Source organism: Gobio gobio (assembly GCF_949357685.1).
Source record: "Gobio gobio genome assembly, chromosome: 10".
NCBI lineage: Eukaryota > Metazoa > Chordata > Actinopteri > Cypriniformes > Gobionidae > Gobio > Gobio gobio.
In genome coordinates this window covers 46,606,180-46,620,169 of record NC_137116.1, presented here as the reverse complement: position 1 = coordinate 46,620,169, position 13,990 = coordinate 46,606,180, and the positions used below count along the sequence as shown (strand labels likewise).

The 13,990-nt window shown below is 36.8% G+C and overlaps 1 protein-coding gene across 6 annotated transcripts in view; it reads left to right on the top strand.

Annotated features, from left to right (window-relative positions):
• The window catches only part of pde4d (phosphodiesterase 4D, cAMP-specific), a gene marked incomplete at its 5' end in the record, with an annotated part of 191,973 nt that extends 178,471 nt beyond the window's left edge, over positions 1-13,502 (top strand). For all 6 annotated transcript variants that reach the window (XM_079826723.1, XM_079826722.1, XM_079826724.1 and 3 more), the window contains 9 exons: positions 357-450; positions 850-1,025; positions 2,138-2,236; positions 2,330-2,494; positions 2,618-2,717; positions 4,248-4,402; positions 5,300-5,422; positions 8,061-8,243; positions 10,040-13,502. In XM_079826723.1, the coding sequence (XP_079682849.1) occupies positions 357-450; positions 850-1,025; positions 2,138-2,236; positions 2,330-2,494; positions 2,618-2,717; positions 4,248-4,402; positions 5,300-5,422; positions 8,061-8,243; positions 10,040-10,552 (1,608 nt within the window). In that variant the 3' untranslated portion in view covers positions 10,553-13,502. The remainder of the gene's footprint in view (positions 1-356; positions 451-849; positions 1,026-2,137; positions 2,237-2,329; positions 2,495-2,617; positions 2,718-4,247; positions 4,403-5,299; positions 5,423-8,060; positions 8,244-10,039) is intronic.
• Positions 13,503-13,990: the final 488 nt, after the last annotated feature.

Sequence of the window (13,990 nt, the reverse complement as noted above, 5' to 3'; positions counted from 1 at the left end):
GTTTTGACCTGACATACGTTCTTAACAGTGTGAGAGGATTCATATGTTTTGGGTTGTTTGGAGGACTCAGCCTTGAAATCGTGGCGTATCTGCTGACTGATAGCGACACAGCTGACAAGGGAAAATCCATTAAATGATCCTAAAAAGAGGTAAAATGGTGTCTTGTTCAGCAATGAATTTCAGAGGGGGTGTTTCAAACAACAGCATAAACATATTACACAACACCTCCACACAAGACATTTTTACTTTGAATGAAATCTTTTTCTTTCCCATTTTTTTTTTCTTTTGCATAAAATAGTTCTAAATGGCAAAAAAAAAAAAAAAAAAAATGTTTCCATTTGTTTATCTCTCAACAGTTCAAGAGGATGCTGAACAGAGAATTGACTCACCTCTCAGAGATGAGCCGATCTGGTAACCAGGTATCTGAGTTCATCTCCAGTACATTCTTAGGTGAGTGTCCCACAAAACAACATCATGAAAATCAAATATGGATGTTAACATCACTGAATGTATGCAATGTGGGAATCTACTAAATGCACAATGTAGTTAAGAGGAATAGCGTTTTGACTGGACGAGGGCAATTTTGTGAGTTTTTGGGGGTAACTCAGAGAACTAGGACAAATGAAGTGCTGATTATGAGCAAAAAAGCAGGCCAGCAGCAGCTCTGTAGCCTGACGGCCGTGCAGCTGAATAATCACGCCACAAGTAAGACCATTAAATGCCCATAGCCCACCATTCATTTACAAAACCACAAATCAGTGGCTGTAGTGAGTGACACATGCTGTGCTTTTACCCATGAGCACCTCTGATTTCTAGAACCTTCTCTGAGCACTTTCTGTGTTTCTGTAGACAAGCAACACGAGGTGGAAATGCCATCGCCCCAGTCCCAAAAAGACAAGGAGAAGAAGAAAAGGCCGATGTCCCAGATTAGCGGCGTAAAAAAATTAACGCACAGTTCCAGCCTTACCAACTCTAACATCCCTCGGTTTGGGGTTAAAACTGAAACAGAAGATGAGCTGGCCAAGGTAAGTAAATATGCACTACCATTCTAATGTTTGGGGACAGTAACATGAAAGTTAGTAATTAAGAGTAAATATTACAATTAATACTTTTATTTAGATAGGAAACATCAAATTTATCAAAAGTTACAGTATAGACATGTATAATGTTACAAAAAAATTATATTTCAAATAAATGCGGGTGTTTTGTATTCATCAAAGAATCCAGAAAAAAAATGTCTCATGGTTTGCACAAAATTATTATGCAGCAACGTTTTTAACATTTATGATGATAAAAAATAAGATAAAAAAATTAAAAAATTATGTTTCTTGAGCACCAAAGAGTTAGCCAAGAAATCTAGACGCACCCTTGCGGCAGCAAATATGATTTGCAGCCAGGGCGTCTAGCAACTCTCCGTTGGCTTGCGAGCATGAAAAACCAAACTCTAGTCAGGCCAATCACATCATGTATAGAGTCGGTGGGCGGGCTTAACATAATGACGGCAGAGTTGCGGCGGTTCCGTGTGCTACTTGCGAACAGCTGGCGAACAGCTGGCGAACAGCTGGCGAACAGCGGTCTTTCGAATCGGCTTTGGCTGCAACTCTGGAAGACTTGGAGTTAAGCTTTTCTTTGAGGAAAGAGCAAAGAACGGCACTGAAGTCATTCTTAAAAAAGGAAGATGTGTTCGGAGTCTTGCCGACCGGATACGGCAAAAGTTGAATCTATCAACTAGCTCCGCTTCACCTTCTTTGTTGCTCTGGTTGGTTGTAGCGCTATCCTATTGCGTGCAGAGGGAATTTGAAAGTCAACCGTTTATCCCGCCCCTCGGATTGAGCCCTGCCAATGGTGTGTTCCCTGACCCAACATCTTGATGTAGGTCTGGCTTGTCAGGCTACCAAAGAGTGCTTATTAGAATGAGTTTTGAAGTATCATGTGACATTAAAGACTGGAGTAGTGATGCTGGAAAATTCTACTTTGCCATCAAAGGAATAAATTATTTAATAAATTAAAAAATCTTGCTGACCCCAAACTTTTGAACGGTAGTGTATATAATTAAAAGACTTTAAATAAGAGATTATTTTACAGAAAACCGCAATATAGGACATCTAACTACATATGTTTCACTTTGTCATTTCAGGAGCTTGAAGATGTAAATAAATGGGGCCTTAATGTCTTCAAAGTGTCCGAATTTTCTGGGAACAGACCTTTAACAGTTATGATGCACACAATATTCCAGGTACAGTATTCTCTCACTCAAGTTTGCTTCAGTGTATTTTTATGTTGCTCCTGCTAACAAGAACAAACCATGTGGGTTGTCTTTCTACTGTAGGAGAGGGACTTGTTAAAGACATTTAAGATTCCCCTCGACACGTTTATCACCTATCTGATGACTTTAGAGGACCATTACCATGCTGACGTTGCCTATCACAACAACATCCACGCTGCTGATGTCACACAGTCCACTCACGTCCTGCTATCAACCCCTGCCCTTGAGGTACGATACGGCTGTCCCAGTATGCAGTGCTGCGAGAATGCCATTTACTCTGATTGCTGGGTATTAAAGAAAGTGGATAATGTGAGATTTTAGAAAATGAGATTTTGTGTCTATTATTTTCAGGCTGTGTTTACAGACCTTGAAATTCTTGCTGCCATATTTGCCAGTGCGATACATGATGTCGACCATCCTGGCGTCTCCAACCAGTTTCTCATTAACACTAGTAAGTAACTTTTTGTTTTTTTGCCGCTATTGCATTAAGTACAGTAAATGACTGCTGTTATACTTTAAAAATTAAAAGTTGCCATGCATGGTCGAAGTGGGCAGGGCAAAGTGTACTCTACCAATCAAAAGGTTGAGATAATTCAGATTTTTTAATGCAAATAATTTTTTTATGCTCACATTGATCAACTTTAAAAACAGTAATATTGTGAAATATTATTACAATTAAAAAAAAGTTTACTATTTAAATATATTTCAAAATGTAGTTTATTCTGTGATTTCAAAGTAAAATTTTCAGCAGCCATTACTTCAGGCTTCAGTGTCACTTGAAACATTTCTTGTTGTTGTCAATGTTGAAAACCGGTTGTGCTGGAAACAGTGATACACTACCGTAAAAAAAAAAGAAAATAAATTAATGCCTTTATTCAGCTAGGATACATTAAATTAATCAAAAGCGACAGTAAAAACATTTCTAATGGTACAAAAGATTGCTGTTCTTTTGAAATTTCTATTTGTCAAAGGATTAAAAAAAAATCTCAATATCCACAAAAATATTAAGCAGAAAAACATTTAATAACAAATTTTAATTACAACATTATTTTATTGTTTAATAACAATAATAAGCTCTAAATCAGAATATTAGAATGCTTTCTTAAGGATCATGTGACACTGAAGACGAGGAATGATGCTGAAAAATTCAGCTTTAAAAAAAATAATAGTAATGTATTACTGTTTTTCTGTATGTCTAATCAAATAAATGCAGCCTTGATTAGCATAAGAGACTCCTTAAAAAAAAAAAACGTAATTATTAAAACATTTAAAAGCCAATCCTCTTCCCGTATATCCGTAAAGAAAGAAAAAAAGAAGAAAACAAGCCAATCCAATTTTTCATGTTGCTTCCAAAAGGCTCTTCTTACAATTTATGTTTGTGCAATGTTTTTCACAGCTGACAGAACCACTTTTAGCTTAATCACGTTGTTCAAAGTAGCGGACCCGCTCAAAGACGAATCAATACGTGTTTAAGCTGTTGTCACGTGCGGTGAACGGTCAATCGGGCAATTTTCACATGCTATCGATGCATGTGTTTGGTGGGCTACATGTGTCTGTGCTTCACAAAGCTCACGTGTCCCACCCACACAGCTGGTAAAATCCCCTCAGTGACTAATGGAGGGACCAGTGGTGTTTGTCACAAGCTCAACAGGAACTTGAACCACTCAAGAGGAGGGATGCAGGTTGTTCCATACCTTCATGCGGCTGTTTTTATCCGTGGAATACCAAATGAGACATTTTGATGAACCTTTACGCTGTTCTGAAAGGTCAAAAAAATAAAGCACCATGAAAGTATCACAAAAATGGTTCATATGACTTCATAAGTCTTCTGAAACCATTCAGTAGCTTTGTGTAAAACTGAAAATGTAGGTTACTGCTCATAGAGATACAAATAAAAGAGCTGATGAATAATATTTAGTACAGTATATAATTAATCGTGCTTTCTCTTTTTTTTCTCTCTCTCTCTTCTCTCTTCTCTCAGACTCTGAGCTGGCCCTCATGTATAATGATTCGTCTGTGTTGGAGAATCATCACCTGGCTGTAGGTTTTAAACTGCTGCAGGAAGAGAACTGTGACATCTTTCAGAATCTGACCAAGAAACAGAGACAGTCACTCCGCAAGATGGTCATTGACATTGTGAGTCATGATGGGCACTGTTTTAACAATCTGAGCACATGGTACAAAGCACACGGCGCAAGTGCACTTAGTGCGTGTCCGAATCCGCTTTTGCTAGTGAAAGCGACGGGGAAAATGGCCCAGCGCATGGTCTAAAAGGGTTGTCCCTATTCTCTGAATGAGTCATGGGTGTGTTTTGGGCGTAACGTGCAATAAAGCAATTAGAGTCTCATTTCCCATTCCCTTTAAAAGCCAGTTGCGCTCGTACCATGGTGGATTCGCTATTTACATGGCAGAATTTGCGAGCGGAAAGACTGAACACTTCTCCAGAGAGGAATCCTTTATTTTTAATTTTTAAAAATGTTTGTGTGCTGCTGTGTGTGTAATGAGCTGAGTGTACCCGCCTATAGGCGCACATTACTAACACGCTCTTTAAAAAGCAAAAAAAATATTGTGCTATTGACTTTAGTGCTATTGGTCTATATAATACTCAAACAGGGTTGAGGTTTTTGTCGGTCAGTGGTGCAGTCGATTTCAGTTACCTCAAAATAGCAATGCGCCAAGCGATGCAAAAATGCACTTGAACACACCTTGTTTTCAGACCAGCACTCCCATGGGCGACCAAATGGACGCAAATGCATTTTCTATTTAAACAATGTGGCGTAGGACGTGAAAATTATAACTGCGTCGGGTTGAAACTAGCAAAAAATGAGTCGCGCCGCATTGCGCCGGGTGTATGATAGGGCCCGATGTATCAATGATGTATCATCGGTCTATACATTAGCTGTCATGTATCACACTGGACTGTTTTTGCAGCTTCATTTCACTGATACTAAACTTTCATTTTTACAGATGTAAAAATAGGTGTAAATTATTTTAAGGGCCAATAAATTACCCTTTTTCTCTCTCTTTTTGCAGGTTCTGGCCACAGACATGTCTAAGCACATGAATTTGTTGGCAGATCTGAAAACCATGGTGGAGACCAAAAAGGTGACCAGTTCAGGTGTATTACTGCTGGACAACTACTCTGACAGGATACAGGTTTGTCCTTAATGCTCATGTTGCATTGTAGATATCACAATAAAGGTTGTGTGTAAAAGGAGTTTAAATTAATTAATAGAATTAATTTCGAACATTTTATTAATTACCATAATTGATTTTTGTTCATTTATATTATTTTAAATTAAACATATTTTTAAAGTATGTAATTATATTTAAAAATATATAATTATATACTTTTTATAATTTCGTTTTATAACGTATTTTGTTAATTTATCAATTATATAAAATAAATATGTATATAAAACATTATACCCTCACTGGCCACTTTATTAGGTACACCTTGCTAGCACCGGTTTGGACCCCCTTTTGCCTTCATAAGTGCATTAATTCTTTGTGGCATAGATTCAACAAGGTGCTTGAAACATTCCTCCGAGTTTTTGGTCCATATGGACATGATAGCATCGCGTAGTTGCTTCAGATTTGTTGGCTGCATATCCATGATGCGAATCTCCCGTTCCACCTCATCCTAAAACTGCTCTATTGAATTGAGATCTGGTGACTGTGGAGGCCATTTGAGTTTAGTGAACTCATTACTGTGTTCAAGAAACCAGCTTGAGATGATTTGAGTTTTGTGACATGGTGCGTTATCCTGCTAGAAGAAGCCATCGGAAGATGTGTACACTGTGGTCATAAAGGGATGGACATGGTCAGCATCAACACTCAGGTAGTCTGTGGTGTTTAAACAATGCTCAATTGGTACCAAGTGTCCCAAAGTGTGCCAAGAAAATATCCCTCACACCTGCAGCCTGAACCGTTGACACAAGTCAAGATGGATCCATTGCTTTCATGTCGTTCACGCCACATTCCACCATCTGAATGTCGCAGCAGAAATCGAGACTCACCAGGCAACATTTTTCCAATCTTCTTTTGTCTAATTTTGGTGAGACTATGCAAATTGTAGCCTCAGTTTCCTGTTCATGACAGGACTGCCACACAGTGTAGTTTGATGTGTTGTGCGTTCAGAGATACTTTTCTGCAGACCTCGGTTGTAACAAGTGGTTATTTGCGTTACTGTTGCCTTTCTATCAGCTTGAACAGGTCTGGCCCTTCGCCTCTGACCTCTGGCATCAACAAGGCTTTTTGGCTCACAGAACTGCCGCTCATTGGATATTTTCTCTTTTTAGACCATTCTCTGTAACCCTATAGCCTGATGTCGTCATACTCAATTCTAGTCAGAATTTGAGTCTGATACTGCTCCGTTGGGCTGTGATTATGGGGCGTGTTTCAACCGAACCAGGAAAGACCTCAATTGGATAGACCTACAACCAATCAGAGCAACGGAGCGACGCATAACGTTAATTGTCAAATATCAACAGAACTCAACTGCACTGTGTTGCCAAGTCCGCTGGTTTTTCCATGTCCGCGGGTTGAAGCGACCCCAATTATGTGATATACAGACCCAGGAATGTGAATTCTTGCAGGCATCCCTGCCTAAATAACACACATTTTACCCCCCAAATGCCATTTTTTCCCCGGAGAACCCCCCCGGAAAGCTATTGGGCTTGTTTTTGGCTAGTTTTGAGTAGCAATTGGGCGGGTTTTGTTGTAAAAACTTGGCAACCCTGTCTGCATGCACACTGGAATAAGTAACGTTAGAAGAAAAAGATGAGTGTAAACGATCTTTGCCGGTGATGTAAAAAAAGAATTTAAGGATACACAGAGTACTTACCAACACGATCATCATTTCTGAGAGAAATAGTAAAGGTGAATGCATATACGAACAAGTTCTCCGTTTAAGATTAGAACAAATTCAACCCAAGCGCCTTTGATGACGTGGATGATTACGTTACTGTTTATCATCTGTCCATCATCGTCTAAAGCCCGCCCTGACAATTTCATTGGTCCGAACAGTTTCTGTTCGTGCATAATTACTTCTCCACGGATCAAGTCCAGACCGAACTGCCCGAGTTAAAATGTTGTGGGCGGGGCTAAGTTCGGCTGGCATCCAGGCTATAAACCCTAGAGATGGTTGTGTGAAAATCCCACTAGATCAGCAGTTTCTGAAATACTCAGACCAGCCCGTCTGGCACCAACAAACCACATTCAAAATCACTTTGTTCCCCATTCTGATGCTCAGTTTGATCTTCAGCAGATTGTCATGACCATGGCTGCCATGTGATTGGCTGATTAGATACCTGTGTTAACAAGAAGTTGAACAGGTGTACCTAATAAAATGTGTGTGTGTGTGTGTGTGTGTGTGTGTGTGTGTGTGTGTGTGTGTGTGTGTGTGTGTGTGTGTGTGTGTGTGTGTGTGTGTGTGTGTGTGTGTGTGTGTGTGTGTGTGTGTGTGTGTGTGTGTGTGTGTGTGTGTGTGTGTGTGTGTGTGTGTGTGTGTGTGTGTGTGTGTGTGTGTGTGTGTGTGTGTGTGTGTGTGTGTGTATATATATATAAATATGTTCTTCAGTTCTTCAATGTGGCTCAGATCACTACAGCTAAGTCGTACAGCTTTTTATGTGGCCCCATGGGTTGGTTGAGAGTCTTGGTCTTTAAAGGTTAACGATCTTTGCTCTTAAGTATTCAACAGCAGAATTTGAATATGGTAATATACTTATGAATGTGCAAATGAATGTAAATATAAATATGCATGCCTAACTGATTGATTTTGTGTGTATCTCAGGTCTTGCAGAACATGGTGCACTGTGCAGACCTCAGTAATCCCACCAAGCCGCTGCAGTTGTACAGGCAGTGGACGGACCGCATCATGGAAGAGTTCTTCAGCCAGGGGGACAGAGAACGGGAGCGCGGCATGGAGATCAGCCCCATGTGCGACAAGCACAACGCTTCAGTCGAGAAGTCACAGGTAAGGCAGCTCAGGGTAGATAAAGGATGAATAAAATAAAAATAAAAACGTTTAATAATCTTTATATATGCAGTATATAGTCAAACCAGATGTCATTTTTTACTACTGGGTGCAGGACACTATAGACACTAAAGTGAAAATAGCTAAATAAAGTAAACTGTGACATATTATACCCAAAAATTCTTCGTACAGTGGACTACCAGGAAAATGTATTAAAATTTGGGGCCAAAATGATTCAGACACTTTGACCTGACCATGTTTTGCTTAAGTGCTTAAGTGTTTTTTCTGCTAATGCGGGCTTTTACACCACAGACTGAACAAAATGAAGCTTTGCTTGGTAATTGGTTGACCTACATTGGTATTATCTAATTGTGTACTTAAATTTAACAGCTGATTGGTTGATTGTAATCCAATACATACCTTTCTATCAAAGTTATCTGACATTATCAAGATGAATTTGTTCTGACAGTTTAACTCTGAGTTCTTTTCTAAACTATAGCGAATAAACTGTGATAATGTGTGAAAAGGTTGAAAGTGTCTGAATACATTTTGGTTTAACTCTATATGGTCTTGGATCATTACCCATAATTCTATACGGCTGTCCTCTATATATGTATTTTTTTAATCATCATTTACTTAAGACAATATAAATCCCACATGGATTTGGATTTTGGATTTTTTGGATTTAAAGTCAAAATTATTACTTAAATGTCCTAATTATGAGATAAAAAGTTTTGGATTTAAAGTCAAAATTATGACTTAAATGTTCTAATTATGAGATAAAAAGCTGAAATTAGATTTTTTTAAAAGTCTAAATTATGACCAAAACACACACTAAGACATTTAAGAGATGAAATCATGCTTTAAATGCGCTTACAATTTTTTGATTCACAGTTATAATAATACTATTTACATTATGGTTTTCATTTTGTGCAATATATTTTTTACATGCGTTAAATCAGTTTTTACTACAGAAATTAATCAATCAAAAAATTACTTTAGCTTTTAATTTAAAACAAAATGAATTTCCTTTCGTCACTGTAAAGCTGCTTTGTGCTTTGTGTTGTGAAAAGCGCTATAGAAATAAAGGTGACTTGACATGGCTGATAATATATATATATCAAATGTAATGTATTATTTAAAAAAAAAAACAGATTAGGAATAATTATTTTTATTAAAATTTTCCTTGTGATTTAATAATTCATGCATAAAATGGTTAACATGTTTGGGTTAGTTTTTATTTATTTTTTGTTTTCCTTAAAATAAATCTCTTCTGCTCACCAAGGCTGCATTTTTTTAAAACAAAAATACAGTACATGTAAAGCTGTTTTCTATTTGAATATTATTTTAAAATGGAATTTATTCCTGTGTTGGCAAAGCTTAATTTTCAGCATCATTACTCCAGTCTTCATGATCCTTCAGAAATCATTCTAATTTGCTGATTTGTTGCTCAAGAAACATTTCTTTCTTATTATCAATGTTGAAATGTAACATTTTCACAGGATTCTTTGATGAATAGAAAGTTAAAAAGAACAGCATTTATTTGATATAGAAATATTTTTTTAACATTATAAACGTGTCCTTGCTGAATAAAAGTATAAATATCCAATGTGTTTTTTTTTTTTTTATCTTCCTGACCCGAAACTTTTGACTGGTGGTGTACAAGCCAGCTATTTTATAAATCCTTTCAAATAGCACAATAGATGTAAAAAATCAAAAACATAACATATATAGTGTATTTTGATAAATATGCCTCTTTCAAAAACGAATGATTTTTTTCAAATCTTTTTTTCTAGGTGGGCTTCATCGATTACATCGTGCACCCACTGTGGGAGACGTGGGCCGACCTCGTGCATCCAGACGCCCAGGACATCCTGGACACGCTGGAAGACAACAGGGAGTGGTACCAGAGCACCATCCCCCAGAGCCCCTCTCCGGCACTGGACACCAGCAGCGAAGGCAGACGCGCCGCCGGACAGGAGAAGTTCCAGTTTGAACTGACTCTGGAGGAGGACGGAGAATCCGACACAGAGAAGGACAGCGGCAGCCCTCCTGATGAGGAGGAGGAGGAGGAGGAGGATGAGGAGGAGGAGGAAGAGGAGGACGAAGAAGAAGAAGAAGAGGAGGAAAACAGCTGCAGTGACTCTAAAACCCTTTGCACACAGGACTCCGAATGTACAGAGATCCCCCTGGACGAGCAGGTGGGGGACGGACAGGAGGACGAGGAGGACGAACATGAGGAAGAACGGGAATTATCAGAACCCTGTGTTTTAGAGGAGGAGGAAGAAGAGGACACTGCCAACACATAACACAGTATGAAACGGCACCTGAACTTTTTTTATATTAGAGATGAGAAACACTTATTTATGGTTAAGATATTAGTTTTTTTCATTGTCTATTTTGCATACGTCATTAAGAAGTGCTTTTTAATGTCCGCCTTTAACATGTCGTTCTTTTTCATTCCTAGTTTCAACCATTTTTACACTCAGGAATATCTTTTCCACTCCCACCTGTCATTTCTACAAACAAATGAAAGGTTAAATAGCTTGTCTTTTATTCCCGGTTTCGAGGTACTTTTTTGGGGTGGGGGTTTTGACTGAAGCAGTATTTTAGAAACATTTAACTTAGAAAGCAGCTGTTTTTTCACCAAGACTTTTTTTTCCCTGCGATTCGAAGCATTTTAGCAGACAAACACTTCATGCTTTGAACTTCACGTCTTCCTGATGCCTTGAATGTGTTATTAATCTGGATTTAGTTGTCTGTTGTGTTAGTGTATCAAGCATTATTTGAAGTGAATGGTACCAAAGTGAAAAAGCAAACACCATTTTCACACTGAAAATGCACGTTTTCATTTAAATTGCCATATTTGTGGTAAATATGCAAATGTGGTAAAAAAAAACTACTTTTTTTCCCCGAGCTTTATTTGTTGCACCCAATCCAGATCTGAAAAGAATTGATTTAAATGAATACATGTGTTTAAACATGTCTCCTCGGCTTGATAATACATGACCATATGTGACACTGGACCACGAAACCAGTCATAAGTCCACGGGTATATTTGTGGCAATACTGGGTCAAATTTATTGTCCTAAAAATCATTAGGATATTAAGTAAAGATCATATTCCATGAAGATATTTTGTAAATTTCTTACCGTAAATATATCAAAAATGTATTAGTAATAGTAAAATGCATTACTAACGACTTCATTTGGACAACTTTCTCAAAATTTTGATTTTTTTGCACCCTCAGATTCCAGATTTTCAAATAGTTGTATCTCGGCCAAATATTGTCATATCCTAACAAACCCTCAATGGAAAGCTTATTTATTCAGCTTTCATGATGTAAAAAAAAAAAGACCTGTATGACTGGTTTTGTGGTCCAGGGTTACATATTTTATTCCCCCAAGAACATAATCTCATGATTATGTAATAAAACAATAGCTTGAATAAGCCTTAAATGTTTTTGGTCCCTACCAAAAATGTACAGAAACATGCTAGTAATGGAGTCAAATGAATCCTGGGTATCACTTCATGCATTAACAATGAGATTTTGTATTGTAATTAAATAATAATAACAATAATAATCATGGGTATCAGTTCATACGTAATAAATTGTTATAATTAAATAATAATGCTATTAACAATAATAATCATTATTATTAATGATAGTGTTATTATTTAATTATAATAATGATTGATTACGTGTGTCCGATGTCCAGGATTATTATTATTAATATTATTACATTTCACACAGCTGTTTGATGCCATATGACCAGTTAAACAGAAAACAACTGACAGGTGTCTGTTGTCACATGATCACTGGACAATCGGCTTCAGTGCAAAGCCTCATTGTGAGTGTGAATCTAGTTGCACTGTTGTTTCTTTTTTTTTGTCGATTGTATTTATTTTGGTTATTTTTGACATCGCCAAACATTTCCATTGGTAATGATTTGAATTGCTGCTTTACTCATCTCTGTCAAGTGTCCTACTGTACAAACATCCTTATGTTCAAGCTAGTATTATTTATTAATGCTCTTTGATGTGCTTGTAGCATATTAAAGCATTTTAATCAAACGGTAGCATCAGCAAGGCAGGCTTATCAGTCAGTTTTCCTCAATATATCGTTTTAATTATACATATGCAGTAAATATACCTAATCAAATGTGTTCTGTATGATATCGAAGCCTTTTGAAACTAGCCCTTTTTTTATTGCTTTATTTAAAACTCATTCTGTTGCCAAGTTGTCTCCATTTACTACATAGTTTCTCATTCCTGTCTGTTTACATACATGTATTTATTGTGCTGTACAGTACATATCGTTGCTCTTATTATGTTGTTGTAAATGATTATATCATCCCTTTTGGTGATGGTGTTGTATTATGGAACTCTTACTGAGAGAATGTTTGTTATTCTTAGTACGTAATGATCCCATTGATATGTGTCTCTAGAGAGATTGCGTAGAGAAAGGGGAAAGCCAAATTATAGTCATTACTGTGTTTATTTTCCATTCTTTCTTTTTAAAAGAAAGTGGTTCTGTGGCCTGAGGGTTGTGCCTTACAGATAGCTCTTTAGTTTTTATCCTCTTGCTGCACTAAAGAAACTACTGGCTGGAAAAATGACCTAGATGTGTGTGTTGTGTTCCTCCTGTTTATGTGGCATAAATGCTTCAAGGAAAGATAGAAAAAGTTGTCAGACCTCATTGGACAGGGTAAAAGCAGGCCAGTGTGGTGGGTTTGGATTTGCGACCAACTGTAAGTCCGTCATGTTTCCGTCTATGCTGTGTTCATCATTGAAAAAAACATTCGCATTTCATGCAATATGATCGAGAGAGAACATCTTTCTGTTGGGGTATTTTGATTTCCAGATCCAGAGAGGGGTTAGAGCATCCTTCACAAAAAACCCAAACGCTCAATTTGGGACTCATTTTGACACGTATACTGTAGATTCTTAATGACCCTAAATGGATGAAATCAGTGTGCCCTTCTCGTCTCTTTTTAAATCATGAGAGAAATACACAAACAGAATTTGACAAATTATATTTAGGGATAACTTTTTTTTTTTTTTTTTTTTTTTTAGTTACGTGAACTGAATTAGAAAATTGTCTGGAGGTTTCACAAGACTGTGTAGTTGTTTATTGGACTCCTTGTTTATCGCAGTCTATTGGATAGAACTGTAGAAATAAAATTTACGTACGAAAACTGGTAAAATCCAATAAAAATGTTTTTTATATGCACCAAAATAAAAGCATGGGTTGACTCTATGATGATGTCTCTTGTTTCCTCTGAGTCTAACTTTTAGGACCAGTTTTATTTTAGTATCATTGAGATTTTTATTTTATCGTTATTTTTATTTTAGTTAAAGTTTTAGTCATTTATCGTTGAGATATTATAGTTTTTATTATATCATTTTAAGTTTTAGTAATTTTCTTGTGTGTTTTTGTCATTTTAATATTTTTTTTTTAAATATGTCGATATTGTTTTTATACATTTTTGTGGTAATTTCAGCATATCAAGTTAAACTAAATAAAATGAGAAATGTTTTCTTGGCAACATTTTAAGTATTTTTTTTAATAACCCTGGCTTTAAATTGTATTTATTTATTTTTAATGAAAAAAAATACTTTTTAACAATTCAATAGCAGCTGTCTGGACATAAATGTAAGTATTTTTATTTTATTTTCATTTGAACTATAATAACCCTGGTTCAGACTGAATGATTTTATTATTTTATTTTGAATGAAAAAAAATC